The sequence below is a fragment of the Cupressus sempervirens genome, chromosome 8, assembly GCF_028749045.1.
Source record: "Cupressus sempervirens isolate cs-2001-9-10 chromosome 8, ASM2874904v1, whole genome shotgun sequence".
NCBI lineage: Eukaryota > Viridiplantae > Streptophyta > Pinopsida > Cupressales > Cupressaceae > Cupressus > Cupressus sempervirens.
The window spans coordinates 452,537,655-452,562,708 of NC_143125.1; the positions used below are offsets into that span (position 1 = coordinate 452,537,655).

General features: G+C 37.7%; 1 protein-coding gene across 4 annotated transcripts in view; it reads right to left on the reverse strand.

Annotated features, from left to right (window-relative positions):
• The window catches only part of TPR9 (Tetratricopeptide repeat (TPR)-like superfamily protein), a 213,803-nt gene that overhangs the window by 74,450 nt on the left and 114,299 nt on the right, over positions 1-25,054 (reverse strand). For all 4 annotated transcript variants that reach the window (XM_089798058.1, XM_089798057.1, XM_089798060.1 and 1 more), the window contains one exon: positions 24,609-24,739. In XM_089798058.1, coding sequence (XP_089654184.1) covers positions 24,609-24,739 — 131 coding nt within the window. The remainder of the gene's footprint in view (positions 1-24,608; positions 24,740-25,054) is intronic.

The window sequence follows — 25,054 nt, forward strand, 5'->3', positions numbered from 1 at the left end:
CACCACTGATGTCTAGTCTTCCAATATTAATATTTCCAGCTTAATCTTTACGAATGCCCACCAATAAAATTAATCACAACAATTTAAGTGTGAGTACCAAATATTCATTCACAACAACAAATAATCTCTTTGCAATATTCATTCCACACAAACATTCACATCACTACAAATAAACATGATGCCCAGGCAAAAAAGGAATGTCATAAACAATAAAATTGCATTTTGGGCAAAATGTCCTTTCATTAAGCATAAAACCGTCCCAAGACTAAATACACCATCTCTGATCAAACCTTTCTGACTATACCCAATAGGATGGCAGGTTCGATGCTCTGATTCTACTGTAATATCCCTAACCGGACATTTTCTCAAAACCCTTGAATGAATCTCAAAAGATTTTAAATAAATAATTTCATGCAATGCATTCCAGATTTCATCAACAAAACCCTAGAAAATAATAGATAAAATGAGTGTCAAACTATTACTACAATCAATCTCCAACATAAATACATTTTCATTGATAACATTTCATTGAACCTCTTTAGTAAAATAAGCCAGAAGTCCAATCGTAAATATAAAAACTACAAGAAGATTGGATAATAGAAAAGATGAACATGGAATAAAATGTGAAACACCTATGGGATGTCTCCAACCAACAATGGGTTTTCCTTCACTCCCCAAGCTTGAGGGTTTCCCTTTGCTCACCTGCTCAAAGTTGAAGCTTTTGAGAATAACTCTCAAAAAGAGAAAAGTGAAATCCGAATCACAAACCAAGTATCTTAGAAATGAGCTCCACCTTGCCTTTTAAGAACCAACCAATGACTCTTTGCATTCTGATTTCTGTTTCTTTATTTCCTTTTTAAAATAATACTTTTCCCCCACTTTAGGATATAAAGTGCCCATAGATAATAAAGTGACATTATCAATATGAACTTAAATTATAATGTACTTTATAATAACTTAGTTAAATCTTCAGGCATTCAAATCTCTAACTAGATAGACTCAGATATCCATGTGTGGTAGCTCGCTGAAAAGTCTTGGAAAGACACTCCTAATCTAACCTGCAATGCCAAGAATGCTAAGCCTATTGACTTACTAATAATAGTAAGTGTTTGGAAACCCCATTGAAGTGACCCTGATTAGTCTGCAACTGAAATCGCCTAGGCCAAAAACTGCTCTGATCGTATAGAAAACCTAGTTTGCCTATGGCACCAAGGCAAAATGGGCTAAAGGCTCAACAAAACTCAATGGCTAGAAAAGGGGACATGATAGTATAGTAGTTGCAAAATAGACGTGTTTGTATATGGGTCAACTTGTAATAACCTTGTCTGGTTATAGCTAAATCAAGCATCAACTTCTTTCACTTTTCAATGGTTTGACATTTTGTCAAACATTTGGCAAGCAACCCAATTACCACTGAATTTATGATGTCTTAAATTTTCAAACACAATATTAGGATGTACAGCAAACTGATCACAAATTTATTTAATTTTGGCCTAATAAGTTTTGCATAAATAAATACCAAATGCTAATAAACAATTCTAAAATGATTGACATCAGCCTCTAAATTCATTCATTGACAAACCATACAACAATATAATGAAAAGGGAATTTAATTGTTGATTGATTGCTATAAGTCAGAATTTGAAGCCAGCCTATTATACTTTCAAAATATATAATATAAATTGGATTTTACAAATTAAGACCCTAGTCTTTGTCGTAGAATGTAATTGCAAAGTCAAACTAAAAGCCGCCAGGTTCAATTTCAATCTGGAGTTCACAGTCTACCCTTACAAATGCTGCCCAAAACTGATATAGAAATCATGCCAAATACAAGAACCCTTGGCATTCAAGCTGTAAATCCAACACACTAAGTCTGATGCAAATCGAACTAACTAGGATATCCAGAATTCTTGGTATTCTTTCAAAACTTGATATTGCTCTTTTGTGGTTTTATCTTTAAAAGAACATTTTCTCCCACTGTAAATTCTAGGGGTATTCTTTTTGCATCTGCATAACTTTTATGTCTGTAATTTGCCTCTTTCAGTCTCTGATGGATCTGAACTACCTTTTCTTTCATCTCCAATAGCACCTTTGGCTTCAATTTAGTTCCAACTTACGGGGTTTTTGCATTTACAGCCATATAGGGCCTCAAAAAGTGTCATCTTGATAGCGGATTGATAATAATTGTTATAAGAAAACTCTACTATAGGAAGATACATTTCCCATTGATAATGTCGATCCATAAAATACACTCTTAGGAGATCTTCTAATACCTAATTTACCCTTTATGTCTGGCCATCGGTTTCAAGATGATAGGCAGAACTAATATTTAGCTTGGTTCCCAAAGCTGAGAATAAAGTTTGCCAAAATCTTGATGTTATCCTAGCATCTTTGTCGCATATAATTTTCTCTGGAATCCCATGAAGTCTAAAAATTTCTCTCACAAACTTGTGAGCGATCTCGGATGCTCCATCTGTTAAATTACCTGGTATGAAGTGAGCCACCTTGGTTAATCTATCCACAACCACTAAGTGTTGTGTCTGTTCCAGGTTATGGGTAGCCTTTGAACAAAATCCATGGTAATTATCTGCCACTTCTATTTAGGAACCTCATCTTGGTGTAGTGGTCCTGCTAGATAACAATGCTCTGCCTTGACCCTTTGCCACTCAAGGCATCCTACCACGTATTTTGTTATCTCTCTTTTCATCCCCTTCCAAAAATACAAGGGTTTCATATTTGCCAACATCTTGGTCACCCCAAGGTGTCCAGAATATGGAGTTATGTGGATTTCTCCTAAAATCATCCTTCGGATTTCTGAATCCTTAGGTATATACATCCTACCTTTGTATCTCAAAAGTCCATCCTCTTCTAGTTGGTAACCTCCATACCTAGGGTCTTGAGGATCTCTATGAAGTGCTTAGCTAACCTTGTTAAGAATAGGTGTTGTAATACTTGCTCCCTGGGCCCAATATTTATTGCTACCATAGCTGATATATGCCTTCGCTGGCTTAAAGCATCTACTACCTTGTTTTCCTTGCCCTTAATATAACTGATCTTGAAATCATAATCCACTAGAAATTCTAACCATCTTCTTTGTCGAGCATTAAGGTTAGGCTGAGTAAATATATATTTCGGCTCATGATGATCTAACCAGAGTTCAAATGGTTTCCCTATCAAATAGTGCCTCCACATCTTAAGAGCATGAACAAAGGTTGCTAATTCCAAATCATGCGGGGCATAATTCTATTCATAATTTTTCAATTTCCTAGATTCATAGGCAATAACTTGTTCTTCTTGCATTAGTACACCTCCTAGCCCCTCCCCATATGCATTTTTTATAACCAGGAATTGGCCTTGTAGATCAGGTATGCTAAGTATCAAGGCAGTAGTTAATTTCTCCTTCAGATACTCAAAAGTTGCTTGACATTTTTCAATCCAAATGAACTTCTTTACTCCCCTTTGGAGTGAGGTGATGGGATATGCTATTATGGAGAAATATATAACAAATTTTCTATAAAATCCAACTAAACCCATGAAGCTTCTAACCTCTATCACATTCCTAGGTATGGGTCAATCTCTGATCGCCTTGATCTTAGTGGGATCTACAACTATTCCTTGAGTTTCTATAATGTGCCCCAAATACTGAATTTCCTTTTGATAAAAAGAACACTTGGATAGTTTTTTGTACAATTTATGCTCACGTAGCCTTTGTAAGTCTATCTCCAAGTGCTTTTGATGTTCCTCCTCATTTTAAGAATGGATAAGAATGTCATCAATGGAAAATAACACAAATTTATCCAAACAATCCTAGAAAATGCTATTCATAAGGTTCATGAAAGTTGTTAAAGCATTGGTTAGCCTGAGTGGTAGTATGGTAAATTCATAATGGCCATATCAAGTTTTGAAAGAATTTTTATGAATGTCTTCATCTTTGATGCAAAGTTGATGATAACCAAACCTTAAATTGATCTTGGAAAATACAGTTGCACCTTTCATCTGATCAAATAGATCATCAATTCTGGGAAGCGGATACCTATTTTCAATGGAAACCTTGTTAAGCATCCTATAATCTATGCACAACCTCATGGTCACATCCTTCTTCCTAACAAACAACACTGGAGCTCCCCAAGGTGAGGCACTGAATCGAATATGTTTCTTATCTAATAGTTCTTGAAGTTGTATTTGAAGTTCCATTAATTCGGTAGTGGTAATCCAGTAGGGTGCTCTTGATATAGGCTTTGCCCCAAGTATCAAATCTATAGTGAAATCAAACACCCTAGATGGTGGTAGACCAAGAAGCTCTTTTGGAAACACATCCTGGAATTTCTTAAGATATGGGTACTTGTTCTCGAAAGATTCCTCCAAGTTTCCTCTACTTTCTCCATCCTCTAAGGTGTAGTCATTTTAGTAGGTATTCTTTGCAAATTTCCTTAAGTTTTCCATCTTGATTGCGAAGATTTCACACCCTTTTCTACTACATCTCTTAAGTTGCATGGCTGAGATTTGGTGAGATTTGATCTTATGCATAATTCCTTTAATGCTCACGGGATTCCCTCGGTCATTTAGACACTCTACTGTCTTGGCAAGACAATCCACCTTAGCCTTATGCTCATTGAGCCAATTCATACCCATAATGATGTCATAGGACTCAAGAGGTGCTACATACAGATTCAATTTTGTAGAGAAGTTGAGAAAGTTCACCTAGGCCTCAAACAAGCACTACTCAAACTTAGACCTTGTTTGGTTTGCATATCCAATGGTCCATGGTTTTGCCATAAAACCAATTCTCTTAGGAAATCTACTCAACAATTTTGGGGAGATAAAATATTTAGTCAGCCATGTATCAATTAGTATAGAAATAGGGTTTCCATAGATCTTACCTCGAGTTTCTATTGGACCCAACTGCTTCTCTACTTGTTGGTTATCCAGTGTTGCTTGAATCTTCTACCGATAGACAGCCTGTTGTGGTGGTAATGGGGGTTGAGGTCACTGGTTGGTATTTGGCTTGTTAGGACACTTGTTGGCATAGTGGTCCCCACCACATGTAAAACACCCAAACAGTGGTCCTTTCTTTTCATTTCCTTTATTACCCCCATTAAAGTTGGAGTTACCCTTGAACTCTTTGCCACCATTTCCCTTGGGTTCTGGTTTGTTGGTCTTGAAGTTATTAAAATGCTTTCCGTGTGTCCCAGAGTCTAAGCTTTCTGTGTTCCAACTAGTTTTCCTCTTATTATCCTGAATAGAGTCATCCCTTTTTATTTTGTACTCCTGCCTAACGTCTCTCAAGAGAGCTTCCTCCATACTTCGTGGAGCAAGGACATCTGTTGCTCCATCAATCCTATTGTTCAATCCCATAATGAACTTTCTAACTTTCAAGTTCTTGTCTTGCTGGTGTGGGGGTACATACTTCAACAATCGAGTGAAATTTTCCCAATACTCATGTATAGACATATCGCCTTGCTTAAGGTTCTGAAAGTCTAACAATTTCTGATCGTAGAAGGTCTGGGGCAGCCATTGGTTTTTTAAAATGGAGATGAACTTGTCCCATGTAACTTTAGTTGTCTTAATGTTGAGCTCTATCTTAGTGTTTCCCCACCAAGCAGTTGCTTCACCTGAAAGGTGGTATATTCCCCAAACTATTTTGGAAGTTTCAGAGAAACTCCTTATTTCAAAGTGTTGTTCCATCTCAATTAACTAGGCTTGTGCATCCTCCCCATATTCGAAACCAGAGAATCTAGGTCATTTGATCTTTTTAATATCCGAGGACAAGTCACTAACAATCTCTAGTTTCTTTTGTTTCTCAGTTTGGGTGGGTGAGATTTGAGTACCCCTTTCGCTGTGGCCAAAATTTTCAAGTTCAATTCTAGGTGGAAGTGAGGAGTGTGTCTCCTCTTGACCTCGCCAGATCTAGGTTGTCAATTCATTCATTTTCTTTTCCATGTTTTCCAGCTTCATTTGCATGTCTTGCAAAACCTAAAGCAATAGATCTGAGGATTGATATCATTGGGCACTTCATTTTCTACAATGTTTCCATTGTTGTTCATGTTTCCTATGTTTCCTTTTAAAGTTCCTTGTAATGTACAAAAAAATCTTAAGTCAATATCATGCTTGCATTTAGATGTATAGGATTGCTCAAAAAGATGTAAAGACAACAAAAGATGTTTTGCTATTTGCTCATTTTATTATATATCAAAATTGCTGGTTACAACTATAACAACTTTACTTACAAACATCTCCTCTTCTGAGGACACAACAAAAAGGGAATATTAAATACAATTCAGATACCCTATTCTCGAGTATTTTGTTCAATTTCATTCTTGGGCTTATCCTACCTTGTACATGTTTTACGAAAGATCGTGAGAGGATCACTTTGCCGAGCATTCCATGCCTCAATAAGTTTTTTGTCAGTATTGCCTTCCTGGTAGGAGTCCATCTGATCCTTTCTTTCTTTATTCGCTGCAAGGCCTATGTTAGGGTTTCATCATCCTAGGGTGTGGAGCAATAGGAATAATCATGCTTGGGCATGTTCTTTATCAAATAAAAGAATATGGGGTGGCAGAGGATTCTTACGTTTCTTCCAAATATACATCCTGCTAATATTTAAATTGGTATTTTCAGTTTTCCTAGTGTGGTTAAGTGATAAGTCAAAGGTTCAAATTTGAACCCAGTACTCTGATACCATATGTAACATACCATTTTTCCTAAACTAATCGAAGAGTCATATTCTAAGGTAAAACTGGATTTCATAACAAAATGAACATAAAGGTAGTTACATTCGTTACTTCAATTAAAATGGAGAATCTATCAACTAATTATATTGTACAAGTAAAACAGAATTATAATAACCTTCTCTAGCTCATATGAAAGGAAACTACTTTAACTTATATATATAAACAACATTACATATATATATATATATATATATAAACAACATTAAATTAAGATAAAGTACTTACGAAAGGAAAAAGTGTCATACATGTATCAAATAACTCTCACAGTGTTGTGCAAGCCTCGGCCTTTGGTGAAGAGAAGGAGCATTGGCATGGGCTTAACCTCCCAACTGTAGACCTTAGCTTATCCCCACACAATCTCATTCGAAAAAGGCCCTCCCTACCCTAGGTCAAACTTGGGGCACCATAGTCCTGCCACCTATGCATTCTAGTGTTAGAGTGTCGGCTAAGCAGCAGACAAGGCTGTGGATATCCTTTGTCAACCTCCCCTCTATTAGCTAGCACTCTAACCTCTACTGATCAATTGTGACAAGCATGCCACTAAGCTGCCTTGGCCAAGGATTTCAATGGCCTAATAATGTGCCCAATCACCCACCCCTCGAGTTGACAACAAGAATATAATTTGGACAACCATGAGATGACTCGGTATGTACAGTTTAATTATCCAATTACTTTCATTTACTGACATTTTATTCATTCTTACAGGGATTCTTCACCTCCCCACCCACTAATGCTTGACCCTTTTGATCTTGGGTGTATCCTAGGAGATTCCAAGCCCTATATAATTCAAATATCAATTTGTCAATTCAAACTTATTTCATTCGAACTGATCTCATCTCAAACTTTTTATGGTTAATATTCCTGTATAAATCAGATCGATGTCTCATTTAATATAATAGTGTTTGCTTCATATATTCATGCAAAAAGTATGTCGTTGAACATTCAAGTGATGACAAACTATTTCATTATAGTTACGGGTCTGTATTATCATTAGTACCCGATAAGCAAGGTAACAAGAGAATTGGAAATTTCTATTACTTTCTTAAACAACATTTTGTAGCCTTTATTTATGGCCTTTGTTGCTTCCTTTAAGATCAAGGATGGACAATGATGCTACAGAAATTCATTTACATCATTGATTTCAACATTCAAATCAAACATGAATAGAGAATATATGGCACTAAATATGAGCAATGGTTGCATGACATGTAGTTGGTTAGATGCTCTGTCTATCATGGCTCGAGAACAATGAGCTCCAACGCAATGAGTGCAATCTGGAAACTGGTGGCAACAACGTTGATTTAATTCACAGCTTTTGATGTTCACTATATGATGCAGGGATTTATGGTAGACTATCAATGAAAGTTGCAGTTGGCTTGAGGCCATGAGAGGGGGTCTTGCTAAAAATATAAACTCAAAAACAATGGCAAAGAGAAGAAAAGAATGCCTCTTAGGCAGCAAAGAGAGTAATATATAGATCATCTGCATGCTATCTCAGTTACAAGAAAAGTGTGGCGGTGCATCGCCATCCATCGGTCACAAGTAACTCTATCAATTTTAAATGTTAAAGAAGCATAAGCCGATATGAAGGTGGCAATCGATCCACAATATGGAGCCGATATTAAAGATAATAAAGGTTATCTTTCCTCATGATTTTTATATTCTATTATATTGGCATCATGTTATTTATTTCAACTCTTACTGTATGCACATATATAGAGATGTGTGTGTGTGTGTGCGCGCGCGCATGCACGTGAATTGGATCATATAATTCCTTTTATCAACATATTGATTTATGCACATATATATGTAGGTGAAAGTATAGATGTCAAGATAACATGGTGTCAATATATTTAGACTTACATTTTGGTGACGACTAAATGGTCTCCAATATAAAAAGGTAACCAAATTTATGTTATTTTATATGTTTAAGGTTTTCCTACTTAATAACTAACTGGGTAGTTCATGGTTGTCCAAGGTATACTCTATGTTGCCTAGCCATTATAGTCTAAACCAAGATGGTTAGAACCCATACCTGATGGCCTGTCAATGGACCTTTTTGGTACCCATTCCTTAAATTCTATTTAGCAATGCTTTCCCCTCTCTTCATCTTCTCCTACATCTTGAAAAGAATATTTCCATGATAATAACATATTCCTCAATTGAAAGTCAAGGCAACTATAATTAAAAGTATTTCATAATTGTCACAACTGCTAACCACCATACCACTAACAACTATTTTTATAATTTCTTGTAATGTAAATATTCATTTTCAGTTGAACTTGTAATGAACAACTAACTAGTTATTTTCACATGAATCAAAACAGTTAACCATAATTTCCATTTCACAAGATCATGACATCCGATTGTTTTAGCTAACCAATTGTCATTCACGTGAAATATACAACGGCAATAAGGCTATTTCAAATGAGTAAAAATTTGGGATGTATCAATATAAATTTAGGTATCGAAAAATTCATTTGTTCGTCAACTTTGGCACAAGTTGGGCATCTACATTATGATAAGGTATCGCTGATAGTGGCTATAGATTATAGTTGGATGATAATTAGGACATTCTACGGGTTTGGCCTTTGCCACTAGTCATTTTTTGCAATGCCGCGAATGAACACAAAGATCTGGAGATGTCTATAATTATATTTATATATGTCGTCAAAGCAATCTTCACAGCCACACAAATTTAGAAGGTTCTTGGAACTACACGATATCCATATTCTTGCCTGGAAGGATGGGAAGGACTTGGACTGAGCACGTAGATATTGAATGATCAGCATTGGAGCCAAAACAACACTTCCTTTGATTACTGATGAATTTGAATTCTGTTGGACCCTGTGAGATCTATGTTCCAAATTATTCACAATAGTGTATGTTTCATTCGAGCAAAGAGTAGCAGACAAAAATTTGTCTCCTATATACTGCAGAGAACACTGGAAGGCGTAACCAATTAGCATATTCAATAAAATTCAACTTTGGATGACTGAAACACAACTCCATTCATTGGAATGTGTGGTTCCACTGATAAGCTTCACCGATCCTGGCATGGTGAAGACCGATCCTGGCATGGTGAAGATGAGGTCAGAGTCGTGCAACAAATGTCTAATGATCTTGGATATGTTTTGATTTTGATCAATTCCTCTTATGCTTGGAACTTCAATAGTTGTTGTCGTGTTTATCCTTACATAGTTGAGGGAAGTGAGACAGGATGGCTTTCTAAGTCACTTTTTGTTATGATATTCACTCTTGCAACCCCTATTGGATTGCTCTACAATTTCCAACATGGTGTTATGGTTTATGAGGCAGGTTGGCATATATTATCCTCTTCATGGGCATAGTATTAAAGGAGCTAGTGATTGATATCAAGGACATCACACATGTCTTCACTTGGGATCCAGGTGGAGCCTTTGCAAGGATGGTTACATATCAAGGAGTAGGGAGGAGTCATTTCTTGCATTCCATGCTCGATGAACATTGGTATATTGTTCAACTTTCGCCACCTCATGATATTAGAGGTGTGTGTAATTATACTTGGAGTAAGGTACTCAGTTGGGTCAGATTAGGAGTGTCTTGTCGAGACCTTTTCAATTTTTGGCCTAAGCGGTTTCAATTGCAAGCTAATCAAGGTTTCTTCAGTGGGGTTTCAAGACACTTACTATTTTTAGTAAGTTAGTAGGCTTAGCATTCTTTGCATTGCAGGGTCATATTAGGAGTGTCTTATCAAGACCTTTCCAACAAGCTATCACACATGAATATCCAAGTTTGTCTAGTTAGAAATTTTTATGCCTAAAGATTTAACTAATTTATTATAAATTAACTTTATAATTTAAGATCATATTGATAATGTCACTTTATTATCTATGGGCACTTTATTTCCTTAAGTGGGGGAAATTTTAAAAAGGAAATAACCAAACAAAAATCGAAATGCGACGAGTCACCTGTTGGTTCTTAAAAGGGAAGATGGAGCTCATTTCTAGGATACTTGGTTTGTGATTTGGAGCACTTTTCTCTTTTCGAGAGATATTTCAAAAGCTTCGGCTTTCAACACATGAGAGGACGAAAACCCTCAAGCTTGGGCAGTAGACGAAAACCCATTGTCGGTAGGAGACATTGCACGGGTGTTTCACACTATATTCTACGTTCATGTTTTCTATTATACAATCTTGTTATAGTTTATGTATCTATGGTTGGATTTCTGGCTTATTTTACTGAAGCTCCTTCAATGAAATGTTATTTCTGAAAATGTATTTAAGTAGGAGATTAATTATAGTAACAATTTGAGACTCATTTTGTATGTTACATTCTGGAGTTTTGTTGATGAAATCTGAAATGCATTGCCTGAAATTATTATTTTTAAATCTTCTAAGATTCATTCAAGGTGTTTGACAAAATATCCAGTTAGGGATATTACCTATACTAACATCAGAAATATTGAAATCAACTTATTTTGTACTACTCGAATCATTTCCATCAAATTTAACTATGTTTTCTCAATCAAAGTTGATATAGCATACCGTATATCATTGCTCCAGTCACAATGATGTACTTTGTGCCACGGTTCTTAACATTCTCCTTTTTGGGGAGCTTTATCAAAATCATATTTGAGCCAAGGGCGAACAGGATTCAAGTAGGACTATTAGACTATGAATCACATCTTGACTCTTCGCACTATCATTGAGGAGGCTCATTCTCATTCCTCGAATGTTTATTGCTACTTTGTTAATTTCTAGAAAGCCTTCAACATGGTTCATTGGTGAGCTATTTTTCAAGGCTCCATGATATCCGCATTTCAACCATTCTCTTGAATAACAATGCCATTATGAGACTATACAAGGTCTTGGGTCGTCTTAGGACTACTAGTTTCTCTAACTTCATCGATAGCACCATCGAGGTGATGTAGGGGTGCCCCTTATCTACTACATTGTTTGGGATTTATATTGATTAGTTAGAGGAGTTTCTTCATGAGCATGTATTGGAGTGATGGGTACCTTCTTCACAAGGTGTTAGATTATTTTTTTCTTTTTGTGGATCATGACGTTCTTTTGGCCTCTTCCCTTGAGGGCTTACAAAGAGAGCTAGACTTTCTGGCTTCTTCACTTAATATGAGGAGGTTTACTGTAAATTTGGATAAAACAAAGGAGATGATCTTTAACTGCCTTAAACCCTCTCACCTTCACATCACCTTCAATATCTTAGAGCTCGATATTGTTTCCTCTTATACATACCTGAGGGTCAAGTTCTCAGGGCCTCGCTTCAACTTAAGGCCCTCCATCCAGTCGTGTATCAATAAGGTGTTTGGGTCCCTTGCCTTCTCAAGAGACAATGCTTCAGGAATCACTTCCAAGACATCTCGTCCAAAATGACACTGCTTGATACTCTTGTTTGGCCTATTGTTCTTTACAACTTTGAGGCTTAGGAGGCTTTGGATTCTCCTTCTTTGGCGGTTTATCAAATGTAGACATTCTACACAACATAGAATTGTTCTGATGGAGTTCAAGGCTTGCCTCTTTAGGCTCAAGGCCATTTTGACATTGTTTGCTTCTTACTGCTCCTCCAAGTCCCTGGCTCTTTTCGTTCTTCCCCCTTGTTGGTCTTGATGTTAGTTTATTGGGGTCGCAACCCTCTTGGGTACTATCAAGATTGAGATTAATTGTCTCCCCCTGTTCCAATTTTCTTTGGATGACCCTCCCCACCTCCTCCACCCAAGGAGTTGAATAGGTGCAATAGGGATGTAATAATAGGAAATACATTCACATTACCTAGATCAACCCCCATGAGGGGCTTTTCCCAAAGAGAGCTTTCTATGATGAGGACTTTCAAGAGCCCTAGGATGGCATCATTATCCATCATTTTTACACCTCTTACCATTGGTTGCACTCCCTCAGGATCCCACTTGTTTCATTCAGAATTGCTTCACATCATCTTTGTTTTGAGACTGACCACCAATTAGACAAGTGCGACAAGATTTTCCATGTTTGTACTCTCTACGAGGTGGAGCCTAGGAAGCAAATTATCTTTTGCTGTCCTACCTGCTATGAAATCAGAGACAAGTTCTACTATCTTTTCTGAGAGACCTATTGTCTCTCCTTCTTCAGGCACACTAATAAGAGATGCGCAGCTCTTTATTTGTTGGAGGCCATCTTTCAGTGTGATCTCTTGATGCAAGAGCATGCTTGGGTAGATGGAATTCTTGCATCGACAAAAAATATTCACTTTATGTTCTTGTTCTTCTTTGCCGGTTTCTGTTTTTTTGTGTCATGAGTGTTCTAGTCGACTAATTATTCCATGTGATCCTTATAATATGTTCTAGACATCAAGATACATATGTGTTTGGGTTCACATTTTAATTGGTTATTTCTTGGTGGAGTTATCTTGAAATTGGCCCGGTCCTATTTGTTCTTCTTGTTCCAATAAACAGTTTAAAATGATTTGATCTTGCAATGGCATTTCACGATCCGCAATAGTCAATGACACATTGATCGATGTTAATATGTTTGTGGTGGACCTTCACATACAATCATATGACATATCAACCTTATCTGGAGTTCTTATAGATTTGGGTCTTGACCTATAAACTATAATATGTTTTCTTCATCTTTAGAATTTGTGATCAATCCAGTTGACTTGTCACTTGCAATCTTATATATAAGTGTTGTAGTTGATCTTTGTTAGCAAGAAGGGGTGTACTAGTTGAGTAGTAGTAAAAAGGATGTGATTTTCATAGTTGATCAGGCCTAAATACCTGGAATGTAAGACTACATGTTTGTAAGCCAATATGATGTAATTCCTTGGTTCTATGTCAAGAGGAATATCGATTTAACTTGTTCATTGTGCTGTTTTCTTTCTAAGATTGTTAATTCCACCATGTTGATTCTATTTGCATGGTTGGACTATCTCCATTGGGGAAACTCTAACCTTGACTGTGTCAACTGGTATCAAAGAAAAAATTCATGATCCTATGTTGACCGTTCAAAGTTCCTAACCTGTTAAAGTCCTAGATCTCTTGGTTGTGAAGCAACAAAGTGTGGATCTGACTCACAATTGCAGAGGATTTGCACAAGATGCTGTGGAAGGAATGTTGGCCCGTTGTAGAGCTTGAGGATTATTTGACTATTGCAGAGAGAAACATATCATCAGGTTAGAGGCAAATTGCTTGTTATTCATTAGATCATGAAAAGAGAGGCAAACCGAAATGGCAACCAGTTTGCCAAAGTTGAGGCAATTGCATTGAAGGATTAGAAGGATGTCCCCTAGAAGAATGAACCCTAGGAGCTTAGATTAAATAATGGAGGAACTTAAACATGAGATAAGGACTAAGATTCATAATGCTCTAGCTAGAATTAGAAGAAATCTTGAGACTAAATATGAATATGAGGAAGCTACTAACAATCTTTGGACTGTTGAAGTTGAGATCCGTCCAAAAGACAAAAGATTTTTGAAGGCCATGACACAAATGGGCAAGTCATAGGATAGGTGTTTCTAACTTTTTGGTTCTTTACATCTTGTAGATTTGATAGATTGGATTGGTGAATTAGAGGATTACTTTGAGCTTGAAGATGTTAATGATCCATAAAGGGTTAGGTTAGCACAAACTAAGTTGAAGGGTCATGTTTCCTTTGTCGTCGGTAGAAATTGTACATCGGCCGACGGGTCCCTTCGGTAGAAGTCTTGTTATGTAGCCGACGAGTAAAACAGTTTGTAGCGAGTATAATGTACCTGGCCGACCGATACCTTCGGGAAAGTTCTTCGGAAAGTATTTATAACCCCTTCGGGAAGCATTATTATCATATGAGATATCTTATCATGGAAGCATAATGTACTGTTGGTATATGCGAATAATAATAAGAGTTCTGCTAGTTGTTGTTCGGTGTCCGTGTCTATTTCTTGTGTGCGTTGCTTAATTAATCCATACGGTAAACATTTGGCGTCGTTGCCCGATGGATTTCTTTAAGTGTACGGTTCTAAAAAGCACCGTACGGGTTCTTAGTAATCACCGTACGGGTTTTATATTTGAAGTGGCATTGTAGTACGGTTTGTTTGAAAACTGTAAGGATTTTAGGTTGAAGTACGGATTCCATGGCTGTGGTACGGTTTTTCAAGAAGGTACGGATTCCATAGTTGCTGCATGAATTGCTTTTGGTACGGATTCTCCTTGCACTGTACGGTTTCTAATAAGTTGCATTCTCTAACACTGACCACCATACAGTTTTTTAAAAGAAGCAGCCTCAAAAGATTAACAAACAGAACTTGGAGCCAAAAAAGTTGTAATTTCCATTGTACGGATTTTCAAAGACCAGGTGGGAGAAGGGCCAAGTTATAATATGCAACTTGCAGGGCACTGTACGGCTTGTTAAAAACATTAACCATACTGAAGGCTTCCAGCATTTCAAGTGTACGGCTTTCCTTGATACCTTTGTGTGTACGGAAATCTCCATTAATTGTACAAGTTTTCAAGCAGTACAGACTCCATCAGAAATGCATTCCTGTGGTGTACGGATTTCAAAAAGAGTGGAACTGAAAGCAATGTACGGATTTTCCTGGAGCCTTGAGCAATACAGATTTTAATAGGCGATGTACGGATTTTGAAACAATAATGCAACATACTGTACGGATTCTGCATTTTCCTCAACCGTGCAACGAATGCAACCACCGTACAGATTTGAGGAGGGAAATTGTGGTACGGATTTGTGGTCTTTTTGAGGTACGCCTTTGTTATTTGATTCTTCTTCTAACTTCTGCATTGGACGGATTTTCAATCTCCTCCTGTGTGTACGGATCATAGTTCCAAGAATCACGGCGATTCATGCGATTCACGCGATTCGGCGATTCGATTCAAGCCAAACGATTTTTTGTGAATCGGTGAATCGAATCAGCGATAAAGGGTTTATGAAATAAGTTACTCACTAAATTTCAAGGGTTTTTTAAATTTTCCGATTCATGGCCGATTCGATTCCGATTCATGACCGATTCACGATTTGATTCAGCCTTGCCGATTCCGATCCGATTCCGATTCTTGTTACTTTGGTACGGATTGTGAAAAGCATGTCAAGGGTGGCAATTTACCATACATATTTTTGAAAGAACTCTTCACCGTACGGACTTGGAAGAATTCTTCACTGTACGGATTTGGGAGACCGTTAGAAAAAGATAAATATAATTAATGGAGTTTGCAAGTAAACGGTAATGGAAAAAACAATTAGCACAGTCCAAACTTGTGGAAGGCAGGAGCATGGCAGATACAGGTAATTTGAATGAAGGCTCGAGCAGTGGCAAGGAGAAGCGCAAGACCATAGCACCTGCAGCAGCTAAAGTCACACCACAGAGTATACAATTTGAGGGATTAAATGGAATGGATTGCCGGAAATGGTGGCATGAAACCCCTGATGACCATCCAGTCAAAGCAAGCATCAAAAGAGCACAGGTTGAATGGGCCATTCAGATGCCGGTTTTTTGCATTAGAGAGTACGAAGGGTATCTGCGTACCATGATTGAAACATATGGCAGAGCCTCTCGCAGAAGCACATTTCAGTATCTGGGACGGAACTTAGTGGTATCATTCAAAGCAGTAGATTTCACACGGGTTTTTGGCATTCCAGGGCAGCAGGGCAGAAAGATTCAACCGAAGAAAATTCCAAAGGATGGAAAACTATTTTTAATCAAATTAGTGTGTGGAGATTTGACTGAAGCAGAACAGACGGCATTAGCCGAGACATCAAAAGGGAGGGGTTTAAAGAAAACCGACATTCCGGAAGGGCCATGGCAGTGTCGGATGGACTTAGTCAAAAGCAGGCTCACGGGATCCTCTAGGGCATAGGATATCACATTTCCACAGGTGTCCATGATGAATGGCATAATGACTGGGAAAGTGTATGATTGGGCGTCTGTGCTGGCTGAACGGATGCATGAATTCATGACTCTCCAGCACAAGACTTTCTATATGCCTCATTACGCCATTGGTCTATTCTTGGATGCTGTAGCACGGATGATTCCAATAGAGGAGATTGAGGCACAGCCTGGACCACTAGCTCCAGGAGAACCTCCTATCATGCAATGGAAGCACTTGGACACAATCTCTCGGCAAAAGGGTTCAGCAAGTCAAAAGAGGCCCCGGATGGACATGGCAGATGATACTGACAGCGGCCAACAGGAGACATCTTCTGAGTAGGATAGTGTGGAGGAAGAAGAAGGCGAGGGTGAGGATAATGAAGCGGTTCAGATTGTCACGTCTACCCCCTTGCTATTTCCGCGTACTACGGTTCCTATGACTTCCGAGTTGTTACCCCGAGGCCTAAACATGGCTCACATTCCAGGATTTGGGCAAACTCAGCGACCGATATTGATGACTGGAGGATCCCACCAGGCAGTCACACTAGCCGCACCATGGCAACATGGGGTACGACCTTCTCTTGTCCGGCCGGGGGTAGGATTTACGGTCGGCTTTGCCCACCTGGCCGCACCCGTTGACCGAGCGACTTCTGTAGCTCCTGAAGCACTTTCGGTAGCAGCACCCGTGGCGTCTGCCATAAGTCAGCCAACAGCAATTGTTACAGTAGCACAGTTAGCAGAAGCTCAGGCACTTCTAGTAGAGAACGTACCAGACGGAGGAGTACAAAAGTGTACGGACCCAGCGCAACCAGAGGTCATGGATAGAGCCAGTGTTTTTCTGAGGCAACAGTTCCGACTCGTCCCTGACAAGCGTGGCCCGTCCATTCAATCCCCCAGCTATTCCGGAGTAGCACCTCTACCAGAGCCTCAGTCTCAGGAGGAGGGAATGCCACATGCCGTGATTGCGCCGACAGCAGAGGAGGCGGCACCGGATGTGGGCATGGCTCCCGCTGATGAGGACAATAGTGATCCCGAATGGTCATTCGAGGACTTCGCCAAGGAGGATTACGGTTCGGATGAGGACAAGTGCAGGGACTACCTCAGGACTATGAAGTCTGCATTAAAGAAGGGGCATGATGTGGCGATTCAGGCTCTCACTCAGCGAAGGGAGTGGCATTTGATTCATGCGTATATTCATGGGATTTGTCCTAAGCGATTTCAAACTTGCTTTGTTGATAGAGGTTGGCCGGCAGTTGAGACACCAGAAATGTTGGCAGATTGGGCCACTGAGCCAGAGTTGGGACCGAGTGACACTCCGATGATGAAGTTGGCACATGAGATCGTGGGACTGTACAAAGAGGTTTACTATGCGCGGCAGCGCGCGGAAGCGGATAGGGCAGCAGACAGTGTTGCAACTCAGAGGTCTCTAGCAGTTGAAACAAAGGCAAGAGAAAAGTTAGCCACTAATTTGGCCGACAAGCAAGCAGCATGGGCAGCAGAGCGAGCAAAACTATTGAAGGATATGGCAGCAGTGGTACAGGAGAAGGACGCAGCTATCCGAGATAAAGATGCAGCAGAGCATGAGTTACAGTTGGCCAAGAGACAGGCTATGGATGTTGCACTTCTACTGAAGGAGGCCGTAGAAGTTAATTCACAGATTCAGACAGATTTGCGCATCCGGATTGACCAGGTGTATGAGTTGCGTCGTCAACAGCACTCTTCTAGGAACCCTCCTTCTTCTCTCTAGTATTTTTTTTTCTTCTTGATTGTGGGTTGTCTCCTAATTTTGCTAGTCGTTAGGAGACGACTTTTCTTTTTGGGGGGGATGATGTCGTCAGTAGAAATTGTGCATCGGCCGACGGGTCCCTTCGGTAGAAGTCTTGTTATGTAGCCAACGAGTAAAACAGTTTGTAGCGGGTATAATGTACCTAGCCGACCGATACCTTTGGAAAAGTTCTTCAGAAAGTATTTATAACCCCTTCGGGAAGCATTATTATCATCTGAGATATCTTATCATGGAAGAATAATGTACTGTTGGTATATGCGAATAATAATAAGAGTTCTGCTATTTGTTGTTCGATGTCCGTGTCTATTTCCTGTGTGCGTTGCTTAATTAATCCATACGGTAAACATCCTTATGGTGGAAAGGATTCCAAAAGGATAGGGAAGATAATGGTAAACCTAAGATTACTAGATAGAGGGTTATGGTTTCTAGTCTTAAGGCCAAGTTCATATTGGAGGATTATGTATTTGAATTGTTCAAGAAACTAAAGAGCCTAAAGATTCAAGTGTAAAAGAGAATACAAATGAATTCTACAAGATTACCATCAAATCTAGACACCAAGAGTCATCTACAGAGAAGGTGGCTAGGTACATTAATGGCTTGAAACTTAACATCCAAGATGAATCAAGCATGTTGAGAATCAATGCATTAAGGATGCTTATCAGTATTACCCTATTGGCATGAGATATGTTGAAGAGGAAACAAAACAACCGTAGAGAAAGGGACAAGCAAGTTGCTGACAAGAGAAAGGAAAAGCAATTAATTGAAGAACCTGATCAAAATATTCTGAGGAGAGGTAGTGGCAGTACAGAATTCAAAGGTACTTGTTTCAAATGTGGGAATGTTGGTTATACAGCTTACCAATGTTCAGAGGGTTCTAGCAAAAGAATGAGCAATCAGAACCTTATAGCACATGAGGAGTAAGCGATGGACGTTGATGTTTAGAAGAACCTTGTTGAGTAAGAAAGAAGTTGATCCTATGCAAAGGAGGAATTGTTTTAGGACTATTTGCAAGTCAAGAGGTAAATGTTGTAAGGTTATTATAAAAAGTGGTAGTACTAATAACCTTGTATCAGAGGTAATGAATAAAGAAGCTTAGATTAAGGAGACTTAAACACCCTTGTCCTTGTGGGATAGGTTGGTTTTAAGATGATCTTACAATGACAGTAAAAGAGCAATGTTGGGTTGATTTCAATATTGGACCTTACAAGAATGAGGTATTATGTGATGCAGTTAATATGAGAGCTTATAATGTTTTGTTCAGAAGACCTTGGAAATAGAACTGTTATTCATAATTGCGAAAGGAAGTAGTTACTATCATGAAAGATGGGAAAAAGTTCACTTTGATTCCTTTGAAGGAAGAAGAAGTGCAAAGAACTTGAGTATAATGAAAACTTGTACCTTGGAGGATCACACTATTGTAGATCAAAAGGTGACTGATGTGCAGCAGGTGGTTTAGGATGCACATGAGGTTGTACAAGTAAAAGAAGGATCTGGTGATTGGATCTAAGCCAAAGAGGTTGTGGAAGACTGATGACAATTGTGTTGTGTTGCAGCAGTAGAAGCAGAAAGTGATGACTACTCAATCGAGAACCAAAGGAAAAAATGCAAATTGCATGAGTTTGGTAGTTAAAGCAAACATGGTGGAAGCAGTAGCATAGTGTTACCTGATGAGGAGGGGTATACTACAAGGTTTGTTAAGTCTAGATACAACAAAGGTAGTAGTCATTTGCAGAATGTGACTGTTGCAGACAGAGGATATTTGGATTAAGAGTGAACATGAGAATTATGTCGTGGATCCTGTTGGTGTTCATAAGTTTCTCTTATCAAAATGTTCTAGTCACCTAAGGTCATCCTGTCAGATGTTCATAAGTTCCTCTTATGGATATCTTCTATTCATCTAAGGTGGCTAATGTAGGAGCATCCTTGGGCAACTGGAAATCTTGCATCAACCAAAACTGTTTCTTTTTTGTTCCTGTTCTTGTTTGCCAGTTTTTGTATTTTTGCGTTGCGATCGTTCCAGTTGACTCATTATTCTATGTGATCCATATGACATGTTCTAGACATCGCGATACATCTATATATGGATTCGCATTCCGATTGGTTCGTTCCTAATGAAGATATCTTAAGATTGGTCTGGTCCTATTTGTTCTTCCCACACAGCATATCAACCTTATCTAGAGGAGTTCTTATAGATTTGGGTCCTGACCTACAAATTGCAATATGTTTTCTTCATCTTTCGAATTTGTGATTGGTTTGGCCAAATTGTGACTTGTGATCTTGTATAGAAGTGTCATAGTTATTCTTTGTTAGGGGGAAGGCGTATAGTAGTTGACTAGTAGTAGAAGGAAATGATTTCTATTATTAATCTGGTCTGAATGCCTCGAATGCAAGATTGCATGTTTGCAAGCCAATTTGATGTAATTCCTTGGTTCTATGTCAATGAGAATATCAGTTTAACTTGTTCATTGTGTTGTATGCTTTAGAGATTGTGAACTCCGTTGTATTGAATCTAGATGCATGGTTGGACCATCTAAATTGGGGAAACTCTAACCTTGATTATGTCATCTCTTTTTTCAATGCCCCTTGCACCCTATGTCCAATCACCTCATTACCTCATTATTTCTTGGGATGACGTGTCACACCAAAAGGCATTTAGCTTCGCCTTCTCATTCCAAGTCCACGAGACCCTCATCTGGGTCACCTCAAGAGGCGGCATTGACACCACCCGACTATCACTATTAAGATGTATGCTTTGGTTTCAAGGGCATTCTTTGTGTCCTCATGCCCTAGTTTTGTTTGGTGACTCAGCTGGTCTCCCCCCCTAGTGTTTCTTGGGGTCTTGGTTTCTCTTTACCTCTTTCTATTACTCTTTGTTTTTTGGTCACTTCGGTGTTTTAGCAATTGGTTGTTCTCTTGTTTGGCTCTTCAGTCTGATTGATTCGTTTGTGGTCACTGGTTGGACATTAATAAAATTTATCTTTATCTAGGAGGGTTGCCATGCTAAAAGCATTTGCAAGAATCATATTGATTAATCTTACGCTACACTTGGGATTACATCATTTAATACATAGCATATTTCAACATTTCTTGGTCACAATCAGGTAAGAACACAATGAAGTTGTTATTGCACCCATGAAGACTATCATGATTATGTCAATTAATGAGAGATGCTATTTTCCAGCCTTTTATGTTGTTAGATATTGTAATGTCCCCTTTTCCAAGGTCCCTCAGATCACTCTTAGTTTCTAATCAAAGGTCTTATGAATGTCTCTAAGTATCTGTTCTATACTTGAAATGATATTTATTACCAAGAATATCTAATTTCTTGAGTTTTATATATATATATATATATATATATATGAGGACTTTGTGTGAATGATAACCTTATAGAAGATGAAGGAAGTTTGAAGTTAGATTCTTTCTAATTATATTTCCTCTTATATTCCCCCCTTATTAATTTATGTCCTTGCTCTATTGATAAATCAATCACAACCTAATATTCTTCTTATTAATATTGCTTTTATATCTCCCCTCTATCGACAGGATTGGAATAGTAATAATGAATCCCTTCGTTGAGCGGGAAGACCAATATCAACGCGGGGTTAGTACATGGTTCGGCACTGAGAGGGTGGCAGTTATGGTTTTGATGCCTCATATTACTCTCCCAATGTATATTAATGGTATATCAACACTTAAGAGAATCTATATCTTTTCCCTTCTATCCAATGTCTGTGTACGTCTCGACTACGAATAGAATGCCTACGTCCTTCGTAATTTGTCACTGACCCTGTTCAATGCCTTAGCAGGTTTGATATCTTCTCCCGTGATGGTCTATTCTGTCTACAATCTTACCCCGGGTGCGATCTATTGTGTCGTCTTTGGTATATTCCGGCACTTCCTTGCTCCACGTACTGATGTGAACTCGATGTCTTTACTTACTCTGTCTCCTCCCCATTCGATCCATGTCCTTATCATCTTAAGTAGGCGGAATCGAATTTGGAGAGGTGGATGAACCGACGAGCCGTATGTTTTGTGATTTGATTTTGATTGACTTGTTTTTAATCGCATATATGTATAAAGGTGTTAGTCATTATATAAGAGTTACATAAAGAGTATTTGATATATATATTTTTATAAGATATAAGTATTAAATACGTTATATAACATTGTATGTCTATAATCACATATTCAAATATATGTTATTCTATTATTGTTTATATTAGTTCTTGTATTATTAATATATATTATATTGATTAGTCTCTTAATCAATTTATTATAATTATCATTAGTTATTAATATCATATATATTCAAATGTGAATATATTATAATCTTCTTTGGTTTCATAATGTAATTATAATATTTATTATTATTTATTCATTATTATTCTTAATTATTATCATTGTATAATATGTTATTCAAATATTCATATATCCTTAAATTTGGGCTCATGACAGATATTACAAGGCAAGAATAAGATGTTTTTAAATCTTCTTATGTGTTGGTCAACAAGGTACTCAAACAATGTGAGGGAACCCTAAGAACCTTCCTAGATATTGAGGAGATTAATGTGGAAAAAATTGGAATAAAATAGACTAAGCAAGAGGATGTTTGTAATGGAAGTGTTGTAACTTGTAACAACATTGTTTTATCCAAATTCAAATCTCTCTAGTGAGGCTCTTCCAAATAATTGGGAATCGATGTTCATAGAGGTTCTCACAAAGGTGAGGTGTTAATGTGGAAAACATAATGATAAATTTGTTTCCAGGATATATAAAATCACCACTAACACCCACAGTGGCTGAATCAACAACTAACAGTGGATTCATTATTTAAATCAGGCAGGCACATCAGTAGCTCCTGAAGTATTATCTTCAATCAAGAGCTTCAGAAATTATCTATTATAATCCAATTCTCACTAATATATCATTTACCAAAACAGTTACAAACGTGTCTTCAATTAAAGCCTTCACAAATTTGGGCAAACTGGCACACTAGGGAGGCTCTTTCACCTCTGAAACTGCAAACAAGATACTCAACTCTAAACTATAATTGCATGTAGCAAAGATCATGAAATGATTGATGATGATTACAAATGCTTCCACAAAGTCAAATATGTACAAGGTCCACACCTCCACAAAGGAGCAAGTTGGCTCGAATACAAATTTGAATGAGTGGCCCAAGTAGGTTTAAAAGTTAGAAATAGGTCCTCATCAAGGCAATGTTCGTCACAAGCTACGCATATGACCAGCCTAAGAATGGGACCAAAAGGAGGGGACGTGACATTTAACCAAATGAAGAATCTAGATGATTCTTCCTCCACCTCGGGCAGATCATGGGTTGCCAAAAATGACATCCTGAGGTTTCCATTGCAAGAACACAAATTTTGAAAAACTCTCCTAAAGAAAATAATCAATAGTCCATACCTTTCTTCCATCACAACATCCTTTATAATATTAAATTTGGTTCCTGTACCATTATCACTATTTGCTCAGTGACTTTAAATTCTGAAGTCACTTAAAAAATTATTTAATATCTACTTTTTGAGTTTTCCACTTGGCAAAAATACTAATTGGTAGATCTTAATTACCCTGTAGATATATTTTAGCTTGAGGAATTACATAATTATTTGTGTCAACATTGGAACAATACAGAGAGATTCTTTGGCTTCAAAATTTGGAAGTGCTCAAATATAAGTTTTGACTCTTTAGATTGTTAGTTTCAATTAGTTAAGAGTTTCAATATCTTTACCATGAGATATAGTTTATTTTTTTATGTGGAATTGTTAAAAATAATATTTGAGCTTTTTACGTAAATTTTCATTTCCAAATCTGGAACTGTCAAAATGACAGAACTTGGTTTGGCACATACTGTTTAAAAGTCATCTAGAAATTTGCAACTGGGAAAATTACCCCTACATATATGAAGCAATATGATAAAAGAATACATCCCTAAGTGCATCTTATTGGGTTATGTATCACTTCTACACTCTCATGGGATTGTCAAACAATACCTATTTAATTTTATGTTGCAGGACCAATCACTCGTGAGATATTTCATAATGTATTTCATTACTGGAAAGTTGATGTGTTCACTTTGTTGTTCACCCATGCTAAATCTCTATGTAGAATTGCCACAAATCCTCTTGAATTAAAGGATTGAATTCTATGTAGAAATCCAAAAGAAACCTCAATTGCAGATTGTCCAATCAAAATAGACAAGCTTGTTAAATCTAAAACAGATGAGATCACTATACCGCAACATATGGTTCTTCACGAAGCACTAAATCACCAGGTAAAACAATATTCTCAGCCTGAATTTCCCATCCCTTATCGTCTGTTGAAACCATACGAATTCCAGCTACTTCCGCTACACCAATATCATTATCTGCCACAAACATTTAAAACTTCCACATCATCCATTCATATAAATGTAACTTCTAAATAATCTTTTCATTTTCTATTACAAAAACACGTACACTGCTTCTCAAAGAGGAAGGCATTTGACATAGTAAAGAAACAAGCATGTTTCACATGCAAGAGTTTCTCAATACACACTAGGAAAGTGTTAACAATTAAGCACAATCTAGGTCACTATAAAATTCTCTAATGAAAGGAACAAAGCATATCTCTTTGTCCAATGATTTTTATTTTATTTACTCTTTGTGAATAGATTAAAAATTATGAGAGTATAAGAGGCAAC